Genomic DNA, 27,341 nt, shown 5'->3' with positions numbered 1-27,341 from the left:
CGGATTTGCAGCAACAGCATGTTAATTTTAATTTATTAATTATGAAGTAAATAAATATCATGAACAATGAATGCATTGATAATAAAATGCAACCTTACACATTATTAATCTCGAGTTTAAATAAGTTATTTATTTCCATATAATTTGTAGAGCTGCATACATGCCTTCAACCTATCGATAAGTCGATGACTTGTACCTATCGCTCAGAAACCGGCTAGCAATTTCTGCAAAAGATTTTTGTTTACATTTAACAAAGATGTCATTATCGCCAAACAATTGTGATACCGTAATGCAAACTGATGAGATTGATGTAAACGATGAAGTTGCGAGCCATTCAACTGGCAATGAAACAGAGAAACATGCTTCAACAGTGAAAATAGCGCAAGACGCAGTTTACGATGCAGACAGCGAAATGGTAGAATCAGCTGAAGAGGAAGACGACAAAGCGCTAAAGCAAGAGCCGTGCACAGATGATGATAAATCCACAGTAATTGCACCAATCAGACGTCCGCCAAACGAACCCATATCTAAGCACAATTTAAAATGGAATCTGCGCGTCATCATCTCAAATTTGTATATGAAGAGCGAACGGCGATTGCCGAGTGCTTGTGTGCCCAAATGCCTGCACAATACGAGCCAATGCGTCAGCCGACATCGCTGTGCCATGCTGCCCGATGCACCCGATATTGGTATAGCTCAAGAGCTGCGCAATAATCTCTATAGGCAGCATTATGATACGTATTTGGATATGTTGGAAACGATGGCGCTGCAGTCAGTTTATCCAGATGAAGCGGTGTTCGATCGACTCCTCGATATGATTATGGTATGTCAATTGTCAAGAGATTTTTCTTACGTTAATTCTCTTTACTTCTAGGTACTCAGCACAAAGAGTTTGACCCTCGAAGAGCTGAACGGCATATATAGAAATGTTATACGGATCTATTATTTGCTAGTGGATGCATTTCCTCCCTGTTGGACCGCATTGCGTCCATATTATTTAAATTTCCTGGGAGCTACGAGCGACAATCCACAGAAGCTGCAGCTGCTATTGGATTTATTTGAGGATTGCCTAGGCAAATGCAGCGAAACAGAATTGTGCCAGCTAACGCCCTACTCCGAGCAATTCGTTCATGACTATGAGGCTGAGGATAGTTCAAAATTAAGCCCCGATGATATATTTGAGCGCCATGTCCAGGACTACGACTGGCAGAGCGGCAAGCAGTGGGTGGACGAGTTTAAGGCCATGTCCTCAGCTGTGCAGCTGGCGCGTCTCTGCGATGCTTTGGACATGATTTGCTGGGTATTGGAACGGGAATTCTTAGCGTGGCTAGATCATAATCGTCTGCAGCAATCGGAGCCCGAGATCTTTCAAGAGGACTCCAAGCCATTTGTGTTCATCGTCTTTGGCATAGAGAAGGACAAGAGATTAACGAAGTTAACCCAGCAGTTGCTGCGTGTGTATAGTCGTGCAGCAGCTAAGTCCTTGTATGCCGATCGTTTAAGTATTCTAGAGGTAGGTGTACCACATATATTATGTACAGGAATGACATTAACTAAAGTTTCTTGTATGATTTCATCATTGCAGCGCTTTATCTCGCTGCTCATGGAGGCAAGTAACACAGCAGAGCTGGAGTATGCCAACAATTCGTTAATATATCCCAATTTGGGTCCTCAGACACGCTGCCTCATAGCGGAGTTCTTTAAATTATTCAAAGTAGAAAATCCCTCGGATCTCACCACTTATATACGCATCATTTCGCAGCTGAGTCAGCCCTATGTGCGTTGGGAATTTGCGGACAATTTTCTGAGATTATTCTACTATTCCGATGCAGCATTTGGGCCGGAAAAGCTGTGCGAGGAACTGAAGCTAAAGCGTTGGCTCAAGTACAGGCCACGCAGCACCATCGATGAGGCAGACAACGAACAGCTCTCTAGAGAGGATTACCTTAAGATCATGCTCAATGCGCTGCAGGATTATTGCAACTGGTTTGATTTGCAAGCCTGTTGGAAGTACATAAAAACCAAAACACCTGTCCAGCAGCTGCAGGCGAGAACAAGCAGTCCGCTGGCCACGCCCGCGGGTCTGGTTACTGACGATGTTGGCAAAATCTTTATGCTCGATGAGATGCAGAAGGAGGCGCACACTTGGAAGCAGCGTATCAACGCAAAAGTGATTTTGGCCAGGCCCAAGGTGAATCTCCCAGTGGCTAGGATCAGCATAAGCACAATGGCTGAGCGTTATGGAAACGATATACGACAACTGCGATATCTGCGACGCATTCTGCTAGAAGTAATGCGTTTTGAGGATGTCACCGATTGGCTGAACTATATTAACGATTTTCTGGGCGAAGATGAGCCAGTTGTTTCGTCTTAATGCTGCAGCAGTATGTGGCCACAATTTCAAGTGATAGCTGTAAACTAAAGGTATTTGTTACTACAATAATACAAAGAAGTGAATTTGATATATATTTTAATACAAATAAAAAAAAAAAAAACAAGATATGAATTTTTGAAAAACTATTGCCATAAGCAAAAATTTAACTTTATAACGTAACGTAAGCATAAATGGACTAACGTAAAAACTCAAACGAGCTAGAAGCGCCAAAGTTGTAAGAGAAATGAACTACGTAAGCGCAGTGGGAGGAACGTAAGCGCAAATTCGCTCAACATGCGCAAAAGCTCCACCGTTTAACAGAGAAGGCAGTCATTTAACAGAGTAACTCCAATGCAGGATATTATCCTGCGGACGTAGAAAAAAATACTTTTAGTTGATTTTAGCAGCACAACCCCGTCGCCAGCAGCAGCAGGAGCAGCAATTGCTTGCCGTCGCGACAAATACGCAAAATTAAATATTGTGTTATTCTAAAAAAAAAAAATAAAAATAAAGTAAAAATAAATAAAAACTACAAATCGAGTGTAACATCAAAATTCTGCGTAAAATAGCAACAGCAGAACAACAACAACAACAGCAAGAAAATGTGCGGTGTGTGTGTGTAACAGCAACAGCAATAACAACAACGAACCGTTGTGAGCACAGTGGTTAAAGAAATAAGAAAAACATAAAGAAGAAGACGCAAAGGGGCAACAACAGCAGCAAAGCCAAAGAAAGCGCAATCAAAATGTCGACAACAGTGGAACAGGTGAGTAAAAAGAAGACGCAACGTAACTTGAGTAAATTTATGTAATTTTATATTTTCTTTGTATTTCTTTTTGTTATTTTTGTTTGTGTGCGGAGAGTCAATCAGTCAGTGCGGCAATGTTACGGTATTTTTAACGGTAGCCATTGCCGACAACTGCGTAACATTCAGTGTCAGTGCCGACTAGCTGTCTGCCTGTCGCTCTGTCTTTCTGTCTCTCTGTCTGGCTGGCTAGCTCTTTGTCTGTGACTGTGTGTGTGCGTGTACGTGTACGTGTGTAGGTGTAACCAACTTACGCTCGCTCTCTCTCTCTCTCTCTCCCTTTATGATTCTCTTTGTGTGCATGTGTATGTATGTGTTTGTGTATTGGCATGCGGCTGACTGTTTTGCATTGCCATGCCAACGGCGACGCTGGCACTTCCTGTTTGGCTGATATTGCCTCGATTTGACAGCGAAATTCGATTAATTTCTAATCTGTACATCAGCTTGGGCAAGTGCCACAGCCAGACTGAGACTCAGACTCAGACTTACTCGCTCACTTTCATACGTATTCAGCGACAAATATAAATAGCTGTCATTTTGTCAGCGAATTGAAATTCAAACACGCATACACACGCACACACACTCACTCAGTCACACGCGCTAGACGCGACACTGCATGCAAATTCCGTTTGCATTTACAGTGAGGGCTCGCATATGAAGTCCAAATACCTTTAGCCGGCTTAAACTTTTGCAGTTTCCAACTATTTGAGAAGTTTACTTTCCAAACAGTTTTTATACTCATTTTTAATAACGTGCGTGCATAAAAAGTTGTATGATATATCAAAAAATCCTTGCTCTGAGCTTGTTGTTGCTTAATATAGCTTTTGTTTTATGATTCAATGCGGACATATTTTATGGCAAAGTACACTTAAAATTTATGTTTTTATTTACTAGTAAAGGATATGCCCTTCAAATTGCACTTAAATGGGGTTTTTGACTAAAAACAAAAGGTTTTTGTGCTTTAAAGCGACTAAATTATATAGACATGGACATATTTAATATGCATTCTGTACACTTGAACCACTTTATACTGACTGACTGCTCTATCAACCATTGTTCTCTCAATGATGACCTCACTGTACTTTGAATCAATCGTGCATTTGCATTTGCTTGTCTGCGATTTGACATTTTGTTACAGCAACCCGTCTAGCTGGCCCCATTTGGCATCCCCCAACCCACGCATACCCTATTTCCATATTTCAGTTTAATAAAAAGGCATTCACGACACAAGTTTTCACTTTGCGTGGCTTTAATTCTCTAATTGTATCTTAATTTTATGTAAATGTTGTCCCAGCTTCAACTGGCAGTTGGCTTATGTGGCATTTTCCTTTTCTTCTTCTTCAGCTACTTCTTCTTCTTCTTGTTCGCTTTTATGTGACGCGTAAGATTCTTGCCTTGAAAGTCAGAGAAAAACTTTTGTTGCATATTTCTGGCGCGCATGTAGCGCGAGTCATTACGTTTTATAGACTTTATAAGAACTTCGCTGATGCAGTTTGGTCAAAAGTTTTTGCTGAGCTGCGTCGCGCTGCCAGGTGACTGCTCCTATATATAATAAATATATATATATTAACACATATATATGTATGTATGTGTATGTAACTGATGAGCTTAACGAACGGAAGGCAACTTCCTCTTTCGACATTAAAGTTGAGCGAAAAGAACAACATTTTGAAGCGTTTATGGCCAACGCTGTCTTATCCTGGCTTTTAATATAATTTCAGTTCGCTTTTGCTCTGGCTTGAGTCTGGTCAAACAGAAAAACAAGCTGGGAAATAAATCCCCTCATCTCCCATCTCATTCCATTAAATTGCTTATATTGTTTACCACAAGGCTAAGCTAATAAGCAAACGAACTTTTCTCACATTTTGTTTAAGATTTAGTTTTCATTTAATTATCTAATTGGTTAGGTTTTTTGTATTTAAATAGAACTCAGCTCAGCCTTGGTAGCAGCTTAACATGCCTTTTGTAAGCGTTTCTTGCGAGTGAAAAGTTTTGAGATTTAGCTCAAATTTATTTAAATGTTCAGTCTGAGTTCAGCTGAAAAGTATGCTATACTTTTTTCTGCTACAATAAAACTAGGAAAACTCGTTTGATTTGCATATGCCTTTTGTATATACTGGATGTGTTTCATTTAAAATGAATATTTAATTCTGTGGAGTGTTTTCGCGAAGTGAATATATACTTTGTATATATCTATCCTATCTATGGTTGTTCTGGATAAACAGAAGCTCTCTCATAGTATGTTGTTCTGCTCATGCTTATCCTTGAACGCTTAGAAGAAACAAATCTTATTAAGTTATATATGCAACTTTATTAATATACGACTATATACATACATATTTTTATATATATTTAATATCTAAAGTTTTTATACAAGGAACTAGACTTTTCTCTGTTGCTGTAAGATATAATTTACTAAGACTTGAAAGTTCTAACTGCCTTACATCAATATTAAACTAATATTTGATCAAATGGAAACATAAGGATGGAAATATACATTATTAAAATAAAGATTTACTCTTAAGACTTATTTTTGAAAGATTTTCTCTAGCTTACGCATTCGCTCGGTCTTCCATATTCCCTCTCTATATTCACTTATAATTAAGTCTTTATCTTATCAATATCCAACCACCTTATACCTTTAACAATATATACATATATGTGTTTATATATAGCTCTTCCAATGAAATTTATTGCTTGCTTGCATGGTTAACTAAGAAAATAATTGGAATGCCTATGAATTATGGACATCATGTTTTATGTATAGCATATAGCAAGCCGATTTGTAACGGTGCATGGGCTAACTAACGAAGCGCACACACACACACACACGCACACACACACACACACGTACACAAGCACACTCGAATGTCTTGTTGTTGTAGCTGTGGCTGTTACGTGCGAAGCTTCCTGCTTTTTGTGCAGCATTGTAGCTCGAGCATAAATTACAACTTCAGAGGTTAGCAACACTCACAAATACACACTCACACACACAACAGATGCGTATTTATGCTGTGGGTAGCTGCTTGGCTGTCAGTGTCGCCGGCTGCCACTGCTTACATAATGTTAATGATGCTGCCCTGCTGTCCCGTCCAGCCCAGTGCCGGGGCTCATTTCATGTTCTGTGTGCAAAAAACATTAAAAAAATAAAGTAACACAAATACAAAAGTAAATGTCAAACAATATGCAGCTGCTGCTGCGACACGTGACACGAGGCGTGGGCATGACCTGCGGATGTGCACAATGGACGCACTGCATCCTTTACTAAATTGTTTTCCCCTGTTGATGTTGTTGTTGTTGTTGTTGCATATTATTTCAATTTGGCGGCATAATAAAGTGCTTCCGTTGTGAGTCGCCTGGCAACGTGTATGCAACGCCTCAGCTGCAGCATCCCCAAGGATAATGCCATTCAAGCTTGGCTTCGTTATGCTTGTTTGTCCTGATGCACACATGCGGCGTCATGGGACAGTGCTATGTATTCCTGCCTTGACACGCTCACACACACACACACACGCACACACGCACGCACACAGCTGCAAAGTTCATGGCCCCCGCATTCAGCTCCGGCAATTGGCATTAAGTGACCGCCAAACGTGTCATTTGAGCTGCTCGAGCGGCGTCGCCTCTGCCCTGGCCAAGGTCAAATTTAACTGTTTTGATTTAATTTATTGTTGCATACATTTGAGCGCTCATAAAACGCCAAATACACCACAGACTAGCAGACACCTGCTCCAGCTCCCAGCGCATTGCTTCTGCTTCCTTTCCCGTTTTTCTTCTTTTTTTTTTCTTTTTCTCTTCTTTTTTTCAGCGGCTAGCAAAGCCAATATTTTGCTTGTCTGCCTCTGTTTATCTTTGTCTTTGTCTCTGAGCGTGTGCATGTGTTTGTGTGTGTGTGTGTGTGTGTATTTTGATTGCTTTTGCTCACACTCTTGGCACAACACCCCATTATACACACACACACACACACACACAGTCATCCACACCCACACAGTCAAGAGGTGACTCAATGTCTTGCTCATTTCCTTCGAATGGACGAAACGAAACTATATTCAGCATTTCTTTATGCTCGGCTGTCCGTGTGTGTCTGTGTGTGTGTGTCTGTGTGGGTAAGATTCTTTGTGGCATAAATAGGGGCTTTCTGCTGCCATATCATACATACATACACACATACATATACATTTATATATGTGTATTTGTAGCGAACTTTAAATGACTTTCCTTTTGCCCATTCGTAAAAGGCTTGTAAATTGCTTTTACATTGGTTTCTTGTTAGCTTTATCTCCGTCTCATACCTGACCAAATACATATATTTCTTTGTCTTCTTCTTCTATTTTTTTTGCCAACTTTATTTTGCCTTGAAAATTAACTGAAAAGTTTTATTTTTATAACCGTAGCAAAATCTGTGCTAAGCAGACAACTTTAAGAAACCTTTCAAAATGGCTTCCAATCAATATTTTTGTTTTACACAGAGTTACATATAAACTAGAGAGCTTTTATTATAACTCTTGCTGCAGCTCTAGCAAATTTTTACTAGCTCACAGCTGAGTAAATAGATTTTTTTTTTTATTGCTTGCTATAATTAACTTGATTGTGGGCTGCAATTAGTAGGGTAGCTTAGACTAGCTGAGTCGCTGCTCTGGCTTATGGAGAATTTTAGCTTGATAGTGCTTAAATTAGTTAGAGCTAGGAATAGGTTTCAGTCAACTTTAAGTTACTCAAAATTATAATATTACAGAGCTTTATTTAAACTTAATGGATTAATTTTTATTTTACAGCTTTTGCAGAGTATTCAATAGTCGAGTTTGTATGCTTTATGTCATTTGCGGATCTTTAAACCTAACACAGCTTCAATTACACTTTTACAGTTCCTTTTGCTCACCTACAATCCCCGCCATTACTGGGTATTCCTCAGTCGTGCCTATCGCCGCCTTAAAGCTTCATTAGTTGATTTTCCTTTTGCTTCCACAATACGAACTGTGCAGCCATTAACTGTTATCTCTTTCACAGTTTTCGGTTTCCACACGCTATTCGCCCGAGTCGTCCGATTGTCGGCTTCTGAAAGCTATATTTAATATACACTGCCCAAGTAGCAGCCGTTAGCTATGGCAAGCCAGATGTTACAGCAATTGTTGCTCGTGGAAAACTCGGATGGAAATTGAATATTCATCTGGTTCAATTTATAGCCATGCATCGATGGCTATATTAAACCTTCAAAATTGGCTTTTCGCACTGAGAAGCTTTTATTATTAGCTCGTGCTATTCACATACATATATCTTGCCAAAAAAAGACGCGAATCATACTGTAGGTGGAGAAGGCTCGGCTAATGGAAGAGTGATTGGGCTTGCCCTCTTCACACACACACACACGCATTGTTTCTTTTCTCATTTTCTTGATTTTATTACTTTTACTTTTTACGATTTATTTGCCGAAATTTCGTATTTCCCTCAGAGCAGAGCAAGAAAAGGAAATTGGCGTATTGTTATGGTTTGTTGCTCCTGTTCCTGCTCCTGCTACTCCTGCTGCTGTCGCTATTCCTTTTCCTGTTGCTGCCACTGTCAATGGCAGTGGTATTCCCGCTACTATTGCAGCCACTCAAAACGCAATTTTGTGGCAAATTCAATCAACGTTGTTGTTAATCGATTCTGCATAGTCCACGCCCCCGCCCCCGCCATCGGGCTGCTTGTTTCCCTTATCAGCTTTCTCACATGTTTTCTCCATGTGCGCTGTATACTCTTTCAGCATTCAGTTTCAGTCTTGTGTACACACACACACACACACACACACATGCACACGAGTTTTCATTAATCATACGCCATGTTGCATCCACATAGGATTCGCTGCAATCACTGACTGGCAAGTGGCATTGCACACGGATTTTCCATGCCTCTGCACACGTATCCACTCACGACGATAGCTGAAGTGGGTCGGGAAGAATGTCGAGGGGACTTGGCTTGCAAACATAAACACATGGTTCCCATACACACACACACACACACACACATATGCTCAAATTCAATTCGGTATATTCCGCATATTCCATATTCTATAAACCCATTTTCATTTATTTCCGCAAAATAAAATTTAACACACAGACACACATATCTACATATATTATTCTGGTGAAAAAATACGATTTTTGATGTGAAAATTCCACGGGAAATATATGTATGTATATAGAAAATGCGTGAGAATGGTACGAATTGTGAGAGTAGAATATGCAATGCTCTTGCTGCCATGAACTGGTTTGGCCAAATGAATAGAGTGGAGTCAGTTCAGCTGGCTGTAAACAGAAAAGTGTTTGGGGTAAGGGTAAGCAAATTAAATTAGCATTTCGATCTGTCTGAGTGAGCTAGGAGAACTGAGAACATAGGTATTCAATTTTGCATTTCTCTCTCTCTCTGTCTGTCTCTCTCTCTTTCTCTCTCTCTCTCTCTCTCTCTCTCTCTCTCTCTCTCTCTCTCTTTCTCTCTATACTTGCTAATGTTGATTATATTTGCATGATGACGATCCCGGCAAGAGGTAGATAAAAGCGAAGCTATTTGAAAAGCTTGTTTAGACCCTGACTATGCAGCCTGATTAGCTACCTCGTATATTTTTATGTATATGTAAGATCTGTTCGAATCAGTATATAGTGTGGTATCACTTGTTAGTGCATTTCCGTAGACTTTATAGAGCTGCAAAATAAGCGAGAGTAACTCCAATCCATAGCCTTCTATGCACAGGAAGCGAGAGAATTCAATTCAGACTTTATATTACCTAAATTCCTATACATTAGCAGACTGCATTACCTACCAGAGTTTACTTTATACAGCTATTCGCTAAGTGATTTCATATATCAAAAGCAAACAACATCCATAAAACCAATGCAAATAATTACTTATTGTTATTGTAAATAATTGCTATTGCTAAATGGTCTGAACACCTCTAACATTTCACATATTTAAAGACTCTACAAAGCTGTGCCATTTTACAAGAAATCTTGTTATACTTAACTTTAGACTGCAAAAGACTTTACGATAACTGCACTCATAAGCCATATATTACTTATCTACTTAGTCTGGCCTTAACAAAATTTCTTTAATCTATTTGTATGCCCATTAAAACCATCGACAACTATTAACAATTTATACAGTTTTAATCACGCCACACAAACTTGTCGTGCATTTGCATGCTACCCTCTGTTGGGCCAACAAAAATGCAGTTTAAATTGCTTTTCAAATTGCCAGAACCGTTTGAACTATGACTGGCAAATTTTGGCATAATATTTTGTCAAAAGGCACGTTAGGTTTTTCGCCAATCAATAAAATCGAATTAACACACGCAAATATTTAAATATTGGCTTTATTTTGGCCCGCATACGATTAAAGCAGAACATTATGCTATGTCTATCTCACTCTCTCTCTCTCTCTCTCTCTCTCTGCCTCTCTCTCAATTTAGTAAATTGCACACGGACTATATAAAAAGAAGATGGAAAAATTACGTTCGCTCCCTAAACAGGTTATCTAAATTGCAAATTTTGCGGCTTGCGTAATTGAAAAACATAAACCGGCAGGCAGAGCTGCGCTTAGCTATCTCCCTCTCACTCACTATCTTAGCTATCTGTCTCCCTCTCTCTCTCTCACTCTCTGCTTTAGTAATGCAACATGGGCAGCAAATTAAATGAAAATGTCGCTAAAAATAGCTAGCGAATGTGTTGCCTTTCTCACTCTTTCATTTATGCTATGCCTCTCTCTCTCACACGCACACACTTGGTAATGCAATTACAGTAGCGCTGTGTCAATTTACTGCAAAAATGGCTGTCATCGATTTCCGCTTACAGTCCGCATGTTATTCAATAATTTTGACGAAATCATTTTGAATGCGGTTCGATTTACACTCTTATATTGGGGATTCCATTTTCGCTGCTCTCTTTTATGTATTTGACATTTTGTGTTTTGCCCTGCGAATGCTATCAAAAATATGCATTAATTTGTTGGAGTGTGTGTGTCTGAGTGTGAAAGTGTGCATGTGTGTGTGTGCCCTTTGCTGACAGCAACAACCATCGCTGAAGTTCAATATTTGCCCGCGTTAAACCGTCGATGTATTAACATAATGTGTCAGCAGAAAGCACAAAAAAAAGTAGAGAATGTACGTACACACACACACATACCCACACACTTATGCATGCGCACACTTACACATTGATGGAACTTATGCAATAATACGTGTATTTTAGAAGAGGTCACACAGAACAGTGACTAAAAGGCTTCCTATTGATGGATAGATGAGGACATTGTGAGGCGAATATCTAGAGATGATTCAATAGAAAAATCTATAAATAACATATGGCATATGATAGGGAAATCATACTTTTTATGAAATTCTGATATTCATAAGAGAGAGAGAGAGAGCGCGAGCAAGAGAGGGAGAAACAGAAAGAGAGGGAGAAGGTAAAGATATTTAGAGAGCGCTATGCAAAAACTAAAACTATAAGAAGTAGAAGACCGTAGGATTGGGAGAAAACGGGCTCCAATCGGATGGACGGACTTGTATTTTACTACCATATAAACTTAATCATGATAATAAAAGAAAGAGAGAGTGTAAGTCTGGGTGTATAAGAGGGAGCAAGTAGAACTGCAGAGAAGGCAGTTTTATATTGACATAAATAGTTAGAACTTTATGAGCGAGAAAGAAAGTGAGAAGAACAAAAGAAGCAGAGAAAAGAAAAATAGTTAAATAAATCCATAAGACAGTTTTGCTTATAGATAAAGAACTTAAAATTGAAAGGAAAGAGAGGGAGAGAGGATAAGAGAAAGATAAAGCAGAGATAAGCCAGGATTGAGTGTGGAAGAATGAATGGAGGAGAGATTAGCAGTGGGAAGAAGATAGAGGGTATGATACATTGTGTATAGGAGAAAGAGATAAAGAGAGAGAGAGATATTGGGTGTATGAGAAAGAGAGAGAGTGAGAGAGAGAAAGCAGATTTAGGGACTGTAAGAGGTGTAGAAAGCGAACGAGAGAGCTGGAGAGAGACATAAAACGAATGACTAGGCAAAATAATCAACTCACTTCTCCATTTTGCTATGCCTCTGCCACCCGCGAAAATAAAAGAATACGTGAAAGCGGTAGACAACTTGGATATGGATCACAAGTAATTACATACGTAATAAGACACCTTCTGCCTGCTTCTACTCTCGCTCTGCCCCCTAAACACATAAATCACATTTGTGTAACTAAAACCTAGTTAGCATTCGCAGCGTCTCCATTACTTGCACACACATTTCGCACACTCTCTAACCACTGTGCGTAAACACACTTGAAGTTGCTGTGCGCAAATGTTGCTGTCGCTTGAAAAATATGACGACAACTGTCAGCAGACGATACCAGAGTTTCCAGCCATTTTTCCAGCTGAAAGATCCAAATTGGCAAGGCACCGCGTTGCGTTAACTTCTTTTCCTGTCGCGGTCGCACACAGCGACTGCTCCTGCTCCTGCTCGTGTTTGCTTTCAGGCTGGCAGTTGCGTCTCACGGCTGTCAGTGGCTGCTGCACAACGCTTCCGCTGCTTAAGCACAGACTAGAGTGAGGCTGTGGCTGAGGCATGTCACGTATGTTTGTGCCCAAGCATTCGCATAAACATTCCGTCACCATTTTGTGTCTACAGCTCCTGCCTGGCTGACTGCCTGCCGCCTGACAATGTCTCCGGCTCCTGCTCCTGCTCCTGCTTGTGGCACATCTCATATCCATCTGCACTGACAACACATTGGCATTGACGGGCGCGCGTCGTTTGTGTTAAATGTCAGCGCTGTGGCAGCCCAGGTCCCTTTTGGCTGGGGTCACCGCAATTGACCTTCCATTCATCACGAGCTACAGCCACCGCCACTGCCACCGCCGCCTCCTCTAAGAGCTCTGCATATTGTTTACCAAGGCGAAACTCTATTGATGTTTACAAAATTCATTTATTGATTATGGGCACGAAAGTTTTTGGTTACTGAAACAACACAAGCGCAAAATGTGCTGGGCTCGGCGCACACTCTCGAGGGTCCACTGTGGGTCCTCTCTAATTATCCACTCAAATGAGGCTGAAAACGAGCCGGAGCTGAGCTGTAACTGCTGTCGATTCCTTTTATCTGACGTCTTCTGTCTGTCTGTCTGTCTGTCTGTCAGTCTCTTAGTTAATGATGAGTGCGTCGAGCTTTTCCATATGGCAACTTCCGTTTTACATTTTCACATTTTTCCTTGAAGCCTTTTTCTGCTGGTGAGCAAAAAAAATAACTGAATAACTGTAAATAAGCAGGTTTCGCCTTGGAATGCGAGAAATGCAAAGACAAATTTAACCCACACACACACACACGCACACTCGCACACACACACGCACTCACACAAAAGGCAACAAATGAAAGACAAAAATATTTTGTAATGAAAGGACTTGAGGAATATAATAAATAATGACAAGTCCCCCAAGCACAGCCAAGTGAAATGCAACCATGAGTAAGGCGTGGCCCCCGCCCGCCCCCACTCACAATTTCTGCTGTGTTTAAGGCACGATGACAATTAGAAAATCTTTTGGCACCATATAAAAAGGGTTCGCTCCTGCCATCCAAATGTTTTCGCAGTGCTCATTTTGCGAATTTGTTTTTCTTTTCTCTTCTCTTCTCTTCGTTTTTTTGGCGTGAAAAATGAGCTGCAAGGCAACGGGGGAAAAACAACAACGAGTCGAAATTTTCTTTTCAGCTGCATTTGAGCGTGCAAAAGATTTATGCCTGTGTCTTAGTTTTTCATTATCTTTCCCTTTAGCCAGATCACAATGATGAACCAATTGTTGAGCTGCAAATCTGTGTCGCGTTTCTCATCAGCTAATTGATGTGGTTGCGCTCCTTTTGGGCGGCTAACAAATTAAGGCTGGAGTAAATTTGAATTCAGTCAGAGAGAAGAGTAACTTTAGGCAAATAGTGCTTGAAGGGCATTTAGGTTATTTTTGTGAATTGTTATATATTTTCATTCGACTGCCTTCAAATTGAGAAGTAACTGAAGAGAAATTTATTATGGGAATACAATCTGTGCCATAGGCAGAGGTTGCTTTATATATATAGAATATATTCTAGATGATATTCAAAGTAGTTCTCATGTTTTGTATTTCTATCTCTCCGTCTTCATCTATGCTTACATATGTATGTATATGTATATGTATAAGCTACTAGAAGAACAGCAGCTCTATACTGTAGTTACAGTATTTTCTAGTCAGGCATTCCCCATTATCTTACTCCTATTTGTTGTCAGCATTTATCATATTAAATTCATAATCATATGTATATTTGTTTCTAATTATAAAATCAATTAAATATTTATTTTTGAATTATACAATGATATTTAAATATATTTTATTTACAATTATAATTACAAAAAAAAAATAAAATAAAATAAAAAAATACATTTTAACACGATACAAAAAAGTTAAATATCCAAAACATATTTCTCAATTGTTTCCAATTTGCATAACATGTCAATTTAATGTAACTTTTTGCATTCCATGAAGCAATCAGAAAACATTTACTAAATTATTCAAAACAGAACTAAAGAGACAGCAACAACTACAATAACAACAACAACAACAAGGGGAAACCCGCTGACAACATGAAAACACAGCAGAAAATGTAAAACATGAAAACCATTTTATGATGAAAGCCAAACAAAAAGCTCAATTTAAAATGCAAGCAAAGGCCTGAGAGATGTGCAATATAACTGCATATATGTATATGCACACACACATACATACACACATGGACACCCACTGTTCCAGCTGAGTCGTATTCTTGCTGCAATCTCGCTGCCTAAATTAATTAATTGCTGCTGCCCTGTCGCTGGCAATTTGCCACGCCCACATCGAGAACTATAAATTCAATTTGCTTTATCTATATATGTATTCCATATATATGTATATGTATATGCATGTATGTATATGTGAAGCATAATTTTTGAGCGGGCCAAGTCAGCAGCGAAGCCAAAGTAACTTTTGCCAGCACCCGAAAATCCTTTTTTAATTAAATTTTCTGTACATTTTGCAGTTTTTAGGTTTGAGTTTGAGACAACGACGAACCCAACGTCTCCTCATATATGACAAGCAAGTCCTTTGACTTCGCTGTCTCTCTCTCTCTCACACACACACACACACACGCTCACATTCCTTCTCACTCCATCTCACTCTCTCTCTCCCTCGCTCTGAGCCTTCTTGCAATTGCGACTGTAACCAAAGACAAAGTTTTGAGCTGCCTGCATTCTGCTTGCCTCAGTCGCTGTCTCTGTCTCTGCCTCTCCCTCTCCCACTACCTCTGTCTCTGTCTCTGTCTCTTTTCTCTGCCTCGTTGTTGCTTTTGTTTTCTGTCAACTTAATCCAATTAGATGCACACGTACTACAACAACACTCCGTCTTGGCATTGAGCACATATGAACGCAGTTTGCACTCTGATTTTCGACCTACCTCGTCTGCTTTGGCTGGCTCGCATTTATCATCCAGTCACGATAACAAATACCACCAGAGATAAGAGCTTAGAGTATCTGAGATAAGATGTGTTATATGTCACAAAGGCGTTTATGATATCCGACATTCATTCTTCGTATAACATGAGAACAAATAACAAACACATGTGTCGGGGAGTGTATGAATATTTTTAAGGAACTATACGTAGAGCAGAAGTGCACATGCATATACATATATATATTAGAAATAATTGTATATGTTACATTTAGAATTTATTGCCAAAAGTAGATCTATGTATGTCCACTCTATGCGCTCTATTAAGCTTAATGGCTAGTCGATCATTTTATAGGAATATTTTGTTTATATATGGATATTTCTGTGCATATATATGTATTCTATTTTAAGCAAAAACTGAACATATTATACATTTTCAATGGCTTTTAATATGTTTTTATTTGGTTTAAGTTTTGCATAACGCAAAGGTAATATTTTTATGAGCTCGACAACATATATATTTTAGTTTACAAGCTGTTGTAGGAGATAGTCATACATGTATTTATTAATATATGTATATCTTCTATATATGTATATTTGTATATATTTATATGTATATGCATGTCATATATTTTTTAGAAATTAAACAGAAAGAATAAATTTAAAACAAGCTCATTAATATTTAATTACATGACGATCATAAATTTTACTTGTTAGTTGCGCTCTCTCTCCCTCTCTCTCTCTCTCTCTCTCTCTCAATCACTCTCTCTCTCTCTCTCTCTTCTCTCTCAGTCTCTCTGAGATCGTAACTCTACACAACATGATCTCATTATCTCTTGCAGCCTGCCCCTCTCAGTCGTCACTCTTTAATTATCTGCAGCTTATCAGTGGCTGACCTGCTGTGCAAATTGTGAACTCACAAGCAAAGCCAATGGGTAGAGTGAAAAAGAGATTAGCAGATTGCTATATACCCTGTAAAATATAAAAATATTTGCCAAAGATTACAGTTTGGTTGAGTTTAGAGAGTAGATGAGAAAAGTCTAAGATTTCTTGTGAAAAATCTATATTAAATATGATATATAAAACGAATTCTAAATTACGTATGTATAGTAATGCTCATACATACTGAATATCTATCAGTTCTATTCATCTATACAGTCTAATCTATTTTGTCTTATCTCTGCAATTGGAGGCAAGCAAAGTCAAACCAGATGCTGTTCGGTTGCGTTGGTTAAGCTTAAACTGTTGAAACAACGCCAAGGCAGAGCTGCTGTTATCAGTGCGCTTCTCTCTATACGATGTGACTATCACTCTCTTTCTCTCGCTTGCTCTCCCTCTTCTGCACTCCCTGGCTCCAGCTACAACCCTCTCGATTGAACTTTATGAACATGACGTGCATTTTTATGAGAGGCAAACGCACGCTCCAATCTTTTTTTTTATAAATAATGATTTGCTTGTATAGGTTGGATGCTGCTGTGGTACCCTCTTCCTCTCACTCTTTCTCTCTCTCTCTCTCCCTGCCATTCTCTCTCGCTGCTGCGCGGCCTGCTGCGAGCTTAGTAGCATTTTTGCAGTCGAAAACGTGTGACACTTGCGTCCGGCATGCGCTGGCGGAAACAAAATTAATTACAAACAACGCATAATTTCAAATTTAATACAAACGCTGTCATCCACTCAATTGCAGCCGTCCACCGATGCGCACACAGCACAGGGTGCGCTCACAGCAGCAACAACAGCAACAACAACAGCAGCAGCAGCAGCAGCAGCAGCAACAGTTGCTGCAACATCCGCGTCATCCACAGAAATCGAGCAACTGCAGCAGGCGCTGCTCGAGAAGCAAACGCAGCTCTACGCTTTGGAAACAGCTTGCCTGCGTGAAACGGAGCGCCAGGTGGAGCTGGAGGACAGTGTGATTGCGTGGCAGGACAAATACGATCGACTCTACGAGTCGCACAAGCGCGTGCAGAAAGTCAATCAGAGTCTGGAGGATAAAATGCTCAAGCTAGTCGATCGCAACACCAACGAGCGAGCGCAGCTCACCAGCGATGTGGCAACGCTGAGCGTGCGATTGGCCCAGGCCAACTTTAATATTGCGAAGCTGCAAAGGGAAATTGTGAGTAGAATCAATTTGTATTTATATTGAAGCATACAGTAGTACATACAAGTATACTAAAGGCCGGTACTATGTGCTTGGGGACTGTCGTTAGCATGTGTTTTTGAGGTATGCGAAAGTAAAGTCGGCTTCAAATTGTTATAGGGCATACATAAACACACATATTCTAGGTGAAAGACAACTTAATGATATACTGGAAAAATATTTATTTAACTATGTTTATATATATATATAATTATTCATATTAATAAATATATTAGATGACCAGGGTAAAGCTAAGGATTGCCAAAATTAATAATCATTTTCTCCGAACATTTTTCTGGAAAAAAAGGGATTTTTAAAAGAGTTATTAAATTTATTAATTAAATATTTTACATCAGTATATTCAAGTATATATTCAAGTATATATATTCAAGTATATATTCAAGTATATATATATATATTCAAGTATATACAGCATATATATTTAAATGTGCCTGCCAGATAAAATAGACACAATTTATGCATATATAAAATACAAAATTACAATAACGATCATCTATAATATATCGATATAATAATATAATAATATATGATATAACCAAGTACGCCCACATGTACACATTGACGTGAGTTGCTTAAAAAAAGCATATCACTCGAACAATAATTGTGCGGGCTATATATGCGAATACGATCAATAAGAGAATACCCCTAAATAAATAGGTTGAGCCAACTGAACTAAGACCCTGTCTCAAGTACAACTACACCAAAGTTCATATTAAACTGCTTCAAATAGTTGCTAAGCCTAAAACTTAGTTAAAAACGGCGAGAATTTCCGGCAAATTTATGATCCGCCAATATTTTACGAACAGCTTGTACGCCTTGCAGAAAACATGCTTGGCTTGAAAAGAAGTTTTCTTGCATAATGCACAAAGCTAATAAAAATGCCTTAATAACAGTATACTCCCAAACGAGCTAATTGCTTAGATAAAAACGGAAGAAAAAACTACAATACTTCTTGGGTGAATTAAAAGCAATTTCGATTCATGCATAATATATAAGCAGCTATTAGACACAAGCCCCAATGCCTAATAGATAAACGAAAAGTAAAAACACCAAACAATTCTCATGCTTTGTTAATTAGTGTGGCCTGATGAGAGCGTTGAGTGTGGCAGGGAAATTGTAATGCGCTTTTCAGCAGCATGGAAAATGCAGAGAAAAGCATCGAAGCTGCGCCCGTAAGGCTGGCCAACTAATTGGTGGCCAACTTTTCGGATAGCTGTTACCAACGGGGTGCGCAGCTTCGACGGGGACGAGGCATTGAAACATTTGGTAGCTGAAACTTTAAGCTCCTGAAAGTCGCTTAGTAGAGCTAAACAAATGCAAGGCGGCAAAGCGTTCAGAACTAGAAACTTTTCCAATTCACTTTGTTTTTTATTCTATTTTTGTTCAGCTAGCTTTTTGTATATTACGAAGCCAAACACGAAAAATATCTGCGCGAAAGTTTTCAATTAAGGCAAACAGTAAAACGCCATCGGGCCAAATGCACTTCAGCTGAACGTGGCACAATCTGGGCGGGAGGGGGTAGGGAGGGGTAGGAAGGGCCTTTTAACGCACTTTTACTATAATCGGAGCAGCGTCCAGGCTGGGTCGAGGTCGAGGTATTTGTACTGGCGATAGTCCATGCTGCAAACAATTAGCGACCCATCGGCCAAAAGGGAATCGACAAAGTTGAGGTAATGGTTAATGGGTCTGCCCAAGTTGGGAACGTTTACACACACACACACACGTGCACACACAGCGCCAGTCTCTATATATAGAGCTGGTCAACTAACAAAGTGGAGCTTTATTTTTTATTTCTTTCATTAACTTGTTTTTGTCTTTGTCGCAAGTGTTGGCACAAATTAATGCTTAAAATGAAAAAGAACGGGAAAAGAACATTTTCACCTTTTAAAAAGTTCTACTCAAGGTTTTTATTTTGTTGCGTTTTAAAGTGGAGAGGGTGTTTGTTGTGTGCAAGGGGGAGAGGTAGTGGAGCTTGGTAGAGTTAGAGGTGGTAGAGTCCGCTATAGGAGAGGTTGGCAGAGGTAGAGAACCAGAGGTAGTAGAGGTTGGTAAGTAGAGGTAGTGCAGCTAGAGGTATTAGAGAGAGAGGTAGTGGAGGTTGTCCGTAGAGGTAGTGCAGCAAGAGGTATTAGAGACGGAGGTAGTAGAGGTTGGTAAGTAGAGGTAGTGCAGCTAGAGGTATTAGAGACGGTGGTAGTTGAGGCTATGTTAGGTTTCTAATAAAAAAAAAGGGTAATAAAGCAAAATGTAGCTTAGTCAGAGAGGTTTATGTCGTATATAGTAACATTTAAGTATATGATATTGAAGCCACTGTTCTCTGAAGGTTCTGCAGATATATCTTAGTACTATATATGTAGAATTCCTAAGGTTTCTCAATATCTGCTCAAAAATCTTTACTTTCATTTTCTTAGTTTTCAATTTCCACCCCGAGTCCAGCCATTTCCACTCATCTCTAAATTTGAACTTCTCTTAAAGGAAACTCCCAGCTGGTTCACTTTGGATGCTAACTAAACGTATTTCAATACCCAGACGACAGTTCGCCCCTGGCAAAAAGTAATTTACCATATACCTCATATGGTATATAGGAAAAATTTCGTTGATTGCAGTTGAATGTTTTGTTGGCTGTTGGCTGTTGCTATTGCTATTGCTTTTTGTTGTCTGCCATTTGTTGCTGTTTTCGTGCGTTTGGGGCTTGGCGACAATGTCAATAACCTTTAGTCGTATTTTTGCGCTTTGGCCACTCTGCTTGGCCGGATGAAAAATCAGCACTTGGTCATGGACTGTCGCTGCGTCACGTGCCATCGTGAATTCCGTGCCCTCTATCTTCATCTCTCTCTCTCTCTCTCTCTCTTTCGGTTTATCACTGTATTTCTCTCTCCCTCTGTATCTGGCTTGCTCTATCTGCATCCTGTGTACCTTTGGCATGCCTTGGCCATGGTTCGTTAATCTGCCGTTGGCTTTTTGCATGATAGCTTGGCATTTCCGTTGCAAAACACTTAGCCGTATGCCATAGTCCTTTGCTCGTCCTGTAAACCGTTGTCTATAGTCGATCTCTTTCACTCATGCTTGTGTGTATGTGTGTGTGTGTGTGAATGGGGCGTCGCTGTGTCCTGTAATCGCTTGCCATCCTTGACGGTTGTTGTGGGCTGTTATTGTTTACTGTTCAGCCCGTATGCAAAAAGATTTCACTCTCAAATACCCTGCAATCAGCTTTGAGCTGGAGGTTGCCTTAAAGGGCCATAACGTTTTTAAGCGAGTAAGTAGACTACTTAGCGGTCAATGGCTGCTGGCTGATGGCGGGGCATGAAGGGCTGTGAAGGAGTTAAGTATTGCTGGCTGAACGTTGAGGGAAGTCTGAGAGAAGTACTGAATGAGTTTGTAGCTGAAAGATATGATGGAACAGGAGAATGCCTATAGTACTATATTTATATGTATTACAAGACTACTCTATAAGGACTCTCCCCATATACTTCTACTCCTGCTCCCCAAAGTCCATGTGCAACCTGAAAATCCTATGGTATTTAGCTGCATGCTTTGCACTGTTTTGGCCATGCCATATTCTTTGGTTTCGTTTGAATATTTGATGGGCACTGGCTTCCAGTTTGATAGAGCCATAACCCTTGCCGCCCGCCTCATCCCGCATCCCAGTGCCCCGCCATGGTAATTCCCACTAGCATTAAACGCCGAGCAATTGTAAATATGCGGAGCCCCGTTGCGCTGCAATTGGAGCAGATAAAATGCAAGCGCACAGTTCACGTGGCAATCGCAATCGCAGAGCCAGAGCCAGAGCCAGCGCCAGGGCTGTGTGTGTGTGTGTGTGGGCGGAGGAGTGTTTCCGTTTTTCGCATTTTCATTTGTTTTTTGTTTTATTTCTTATTTCGTATTTCTCTTCCTCTGGCTTTGCCCGGAACCGGTGTAATTAATGTTATGTACCTGGCGGCATCTGTTTTGAGTGTTGTTCGCGCTGTTCACTTGTGCTTGAGTTGTGCAAGTCAAGACGGCGGCGCTGCCTCATTGTCATCTTCCATTTGAATGCGCGGCCCGAAAACTTTTCAGAGTACGCCCTGTGCAACGGTGCGTATAAGTGATTGCATTCTCAAGCTGCTTTCCTGCCATCCTGTTGCTCAAAAGTCTGTCCACCCCCCGCTCCCTGTTCGCCTCACACTTCAGCTTCTGGCTTAGGCGCCGCTACTCGGGCGCTTGTTTTGGGCCTGTGTGCTTAATTTCTTAAAAGTTATTTACATATTTGCCTGATGCGGTTTCCCCAACTAAGCGCACGTGGCTTAGTTGGGCCTCCTTGGCACAGCTGCTGTTGTGGGCGTGGCTGCGCCACGTTCGTGTTGACTGATGGCTCGGGCGTCTAGCAGGATATTGGCCCAGGGATTTGTGAGTTTTGAGGTAAAGTGCTGTTCGAGGCAAATATTGGAGCCTCGAATTAGCTTTATCTAGCTGCCAACAGGAGCGGAGAGACCGAGTGTGGTTGCAACAATTTCAAAAGTTTTATTGTATTTAAAGCCAGTATCAAATGGCTTTCGCTTCTATTGCTTTTAAGTCAATAGCTTACTCGTTTATTTACTCGCTTCTGCCATTTTTTCTGGCTCTTACTCCTGTCTGCTTTTTCTTTGTATTCCGTATTCAGTGTATTACTTTTGATAGCAGCTCTTTGCGCTCTGTCTTTATTGCTTCCTGTATAGCTTTTTTCCACTTCACCCCTTTCTATCTGCCCCTCCTCTTTCATGCGTCATCCTCTATCCCATTTCTTGATATACATATATGTATTTTATTCTTCCTGTGCATTTTTTTCTCTCTCTCTATTGCTATTTCATTCTCTCTCTCTCTACACCTGTCTCTCTCTTCCTATTTGACTGTCATTCCTTCTTTCTCTATCTGTCTTTCCCTCTCTCTCTCTCTGTCTTTCTCCTTGCTCTCTCCCTGTTTCGCTCCCTCTCTCTCTCTCTCTCTCTCTCTCTCTCTCTCTCTCTTTCTCACTTTCTCTCACTTCTATTAAATTTCCATTTTCTCACTCCTTCAATCTCTTTCTTCATTGGTTTCTTTCGCTTTCTTTTCTTCTCTCTCGCTCACCCTCTTTCTCTGTCACTCCTCCTCTTCTCTGTTCTTCATCATCAGCCTCTCTGTGCCATCAAGAACATCGATATATCTCTAATCTATTGTACAACTACAATAACTGCCAGTCATGCTCTTTCGAACTCTCGTTTCCACTGCCCTACCTCAACTTTACTATCGTATATATACATATATTTCCATCGGCCTACAGCCCAGAATCAAATCAAGCTACGAAACACCAGTTTAACATTTACGGCTCAACTAATCCCGCTGTGAATCCATCTTGCTTTTAATTTCCCTGCACAAACATTGAACCAGCTTCCGGTTGCATGTCAAATGAAGCCAAAAATAATAAAAGACCTGGAAAATATGCGGCCGAAAGTGCACGCAAAATGAAAGCCAACAAAAAATGGTTGGAAGAGAAAGAGTTCAGAGTGAAGCCAGGAAAAAAACTGTTTCGCATTACAGCAATAAAGCTGCGGAAAATCAAAGCTGAACTGTTGTTTCATCCACGATATGAATCGCTCAGTGTTTGTTTATTTTCACGAGGAGCAGCAACAAAAAATGAACAACTTACAAAATTGGCGAGAAAAAATGCAAAAAATTAACCAAAAGATAAACAGAGAGCCAGAGAGCGAGAGAGAGAGAGAGTCAGAGTGGGTGAGCCAGAGTGAGAGCGAGAGCGAGACAGGCAACCCAAGTAAATAAATACCAAGGCAACCAAGCGGGGTGCTCGAGCACACACAGAACCTGATGTACATTCGACCAAACTTCTGGTCTATAAATGTCTACCTCTACGCACACATTTGCATATTGCAAACACACACACACACGCACACACAGGCGCACACAAACATAGATAGCGGCCATTGTGGCTCACAGTTTTTTATGCTACAACCGTTTGCCTTTTCCCCTTTGAAAGGATATAATGACTGTGTTATTAAGTATGTAACGCATTGGGAATGCATTTTAGTTTGTCATCTCCGCTTCACTTTTGTTTTTTTTTTTTTTTGTTTGCCTGCCTTCCTCCTGTCTCGCTTTTATGGGGGACAATAACGAGCTTTTATTGACCCCTGCGTGGTCACAAAAAACCAACGGATGTGTGATGCGATGCGTTTTCATACATGTAATCGATGGCTTGTTTTATGTCTCCTCGGGGACTTGTAAAAAAACAAGAGAAGTCATATCAAGGTTTACTTGAATATTATTGCTTAAATAAAATATTGTTTAAATAAACAATATTTGGTTGAAATTATGTTGAATGCATGGAACTAAATTTCTGTGGATTTATTGAGAGTTTGTTATAGATAAAGATTGAATTACAATCATGTGGAAAAATATGTTGAACAACTGAAAAATATTTAAATATTTATATACATAAAATATAAATATTTAATATTAAATTAAATAGTATAATTTTTATATAGTAAAAATAAATATTTAATATTAAATAAAAAGTAGAAAATGTATAAATTAAAAATAAATATTTAATATTCAATTATTAAAATTCTGTTGATTTATTGAGAGTTTGTTATAGATAAAGATTGAATTGAAATCATCTACAAAATTATGTTGATGTACTGAAAAATATTTAAATATTTACATACATAATATATAGATATTTAATATTAAATAAAATAGTAGAAAATGTATATATTAACAAGAAAGAAAGCTCTAGTCGAGACAGCTCGACTACGAGATCCCCTGAACCCTACAAGCAACTGATATTTCAATAATTATTAGCAAACACACACGCACACACACACACACACACACGCATGCAAACAAACAAACGCATATACACACACTCACATATACAGGCGATTGCGCTTGGGTTGCGCTGCAATGTTGGCAATATAATGACAACTTATTTGTTGAATAATTTAATTTCTAGACGTACGATCGTAATGAAACTTTCAGAACGTAATCATAATGTTAAAATGTATGTGTATACCGAATCACAAGTCTCTAGTATTTGATATACGACTTTTACAAAGATGAGGGTGAGGGGGTGGATTTAGGGATGGGGGGTAAATTTTAACAAAAACCGAAATTGTATAAAATACATCTTTATATACATTTTAAATTTGGAGACTCTAGCTTGAAAGATGTAGGAGATATAATTCTTTAAGTGATCGTCGATAAGGTTTTTTATCGATAAAAAAGTATCGGAATGAGTTATCGTTTTTTAGTGATAAACTCGATATGCGCGTGATATATACGGACATTTTAAAAAAAAGTTGAAGTCTCTAGCTCTTATATCTTCTGAAATCGACGCGTTCATACATACGGACGGACAGACAGACGGACAGGGCCAAATCGACTCAGCTTGTCGCCCTGATCAAGAATATATATACTTTGTGGGGTCTGCCACGCCTCCTTCTGCCTGTTACATACTTTTAACAAAACCATTATACCCTGATTTCCCATTTTCAATGGGTTCAGGGTATAAAAATAAATATATAACATTAAATTAAATAGTAGAAAAGCTAAATAAAATATGAATTTATATTAACCAGTTTTCTGCTGAACAGTGTATATTATTTTAACAAAGATTTAAATGAGGAACTAAATGTTATTCTACATAGAAATTTAAATTAAAAATTGTGATTCTTTGAGGAAAACTTTTACTTATTCAAATTTTACTTTATTTCTTTATCCACACACAAAAATTCTCAAACAAAGAGCATCAGCACTTCGCTCTTAGCCTTCTTACCTTTGCCACTTGTTATGCCTTTTTCCCTTTTAAGTGGCAGACTGTTGCTTTTTTGGCTCTTTTGTTTGAGTCGGAGGGCTGGCTGACTGCCGGTAGCGAACCTGGGGCGTTATTTCATTGCGGCCTGACAAATCGATATTTTAAGCATTTTAATGTCTGCGCCAAGCGCAAAATGTTGGCGCCAGGCCCAAACCGTTCGCTCGAGTGTCCATGTCCATGTCCATGCCCGTTTCCGTATCCGTATTCGTGTTGCCCCGTTTCCTGCTACCCTGCGTGTGTACGCCTGTGTCTGTGTGTGTGTGCCTACTCACCCTTATGCTACAGGCTTCAACCCCAGCACTGGCAACATGTGCACCTCATATTTTTCTACAATTAGCCTTAATTTAGTGTATCAATCATGATACTAGAGGCAACATAAATAAGACGCCTTCACTTATTTTTAGAACGGCTCCCTCAGCTTGTATATATTTTTAGCCGGAACTCGGCTAGATAACCAAATGTAATGTACTCTCTCTCTGTGTGTGTGTGTGTGTATGTGTGTGAGTGTGTTTGTGTTAGTTTAAGAGCCATTGTGGCTTTCAACTGAGATTCGGACCGTTAAGTGGTTTTCAGTGTGGGTTGATTGTGCTTTGCATACGAACAACATGAAGCAGGTGGCCCAGAAATTAATGTTAGCCAAAAGTGGAAAACATTGGAGCACACTTAATATAAATGTTGCCAATTTTATCTAAAAGGCAGCTAATGCTATGCTTTGTAGTTTAAATTAAGGTTGCGGCTATCTATATGTTAAGTGCTCGGAGTTGGTTTTGCTGAAGTATTATTAAGTAAGGGGTTAAGAGACCCAAATCAAGCGAAGCTTCAAATTGAAAATTTGTTTTATTTTCACAAACTGAAGAGAGCTCAGAGTTAAAAGAAAATTTTAAAATAAAATTAATTGTAAAAGGCATGAAAATTGTTTGGATAGAGCAAAAAGATTCTAGAGATTTTTAGTTTAATAGAAATACAAATATTATTTTATTTTGCTTATTGAAGCATAAGTTTACAATGAATAAAGAATCGGGTAAATTTTTGCATATGGTTGCCTGATAATAGGTTTAAAATATTTGAATGCAGTTCAATTGAAATATCAGATTCGAGTTATGAAAACGTGTTTATTAATAAAATATGTTTCAGCTTGTTTCAGTTTCAGGCAGATTTAGCCGTAAGCCGAGCTTTAACTTTTTTTTCTGCTCATTTTTTAATACTCCAATTCGTTTAGCTGCAGCAGCAGCACCTACAGTAAACGCCATGAAAATGCCGAATTACGAGCAGTTTTTGTTTCGGCTTAGGGGCAACAATGGGCCGTGGTGGGCATTTGATAGAGTGCAGCGAGCCGGCGCAGTGCAGTTTTATGCCCTCCAACTGTTGACTCTGGGCGAAAGCAATTGGCCAGCTTAACATGGGGGAGGCGATAAGGCAACATGCAACATGCAACATACAACATTTTATTGTTAGCTGCGGCACAGAAAACACAAACATCAAAAATTGCACAATTTTAGATTTTTGCCTCACTGAAAGCTGTAAACCAAACAAAATGTGAAAATGCTAAAAGAAAAAAACGGGAAATATATGCATAAATGTATGTACAAATGTGAGGCAATATATGCATACATAAGTGTATGTGTGTGAGTTTGTGTGTGTGTTAGTGGTGTGTAGCCCACATAAAACTTTAATATGCCCGTCGAGTCGAGTCGAGTTGAGTCGAGTTGAATCGAGTTGAGTCGAGTTTTGTGCG

At 39.4% G+C, this 27,341-nt stretch overlaps 2 protein-coding genes across 3 annotated transcripts in view; both read left to right on the top strand.

Moving 5' to 3' along the window:
- LOC108651448 (uncharacterized) overlaps positions 1–2,910 on the top strand; it is a 36,754-nt gene extending 33,844 nt beyond the window's left edge. The window contains exons 2-4 of the mRNA XM_018101166.3: positions 151–823; positions 875–1,513; positions 1,586–2,910. Coding sequence (XP_017956655.1) covers positions 257–823; positions 875–1,513; positions 1,586–2,374 — 1,995 coding nt within the window. The 5' untranslated portion in view covers positions 151–256 and the 3' untranslated portion in view covers positions 2,375–2,910. The remainder of the gene's footprint in view (positions 1–150; positions 824–874; positions 1,514–1,585) is intronic.
- Positions 2,911–2,982: 72 nt separating this feature from the next.
- LOC108651446 (uncharacterized) overlaps positions 2,983–27,341 on the top strand; it is a 43,958-nt gene continuing 19,599 nt past the window's right edge. For both annotated transcript variants that reach the window (XM_018101164.3, XM_018101163.3), the window contains exons 1-2: positions 2,983–3,140; positions 17,314–17,742. In XM_018101164.3, the coding sequence (XP_017956653.1) occupies positions 3,120–3,140; positions 17,314–17,742 (450 nt within the window). In that variant the 5' untranslated portion in view covers positions 2,983–3,119. The remainder of the gene's footprint in view (positions 3,141–17,313; positions 17,743–27,341) is intronic.

This window comes from Drosophila navojoa, chromosome 4 (genome assembly GCF_054131105.1).
Source record: "Drosophila navojoa isolate 15081-1374.11 chromosome 4, UAZ_NAV_1.0, whole genome shotgun sequence".
Lineage (NCBI taxonomy): Eukaryota > Metazoa > Arthropoda > Insecta > Diptera > Drosophilidae > Drosophila > Drosophila navojoa.
Note: the sequence above shows the minus strand (reverse complement) of the source record. Positions and strands in the feature narration are given on the sequence as shown.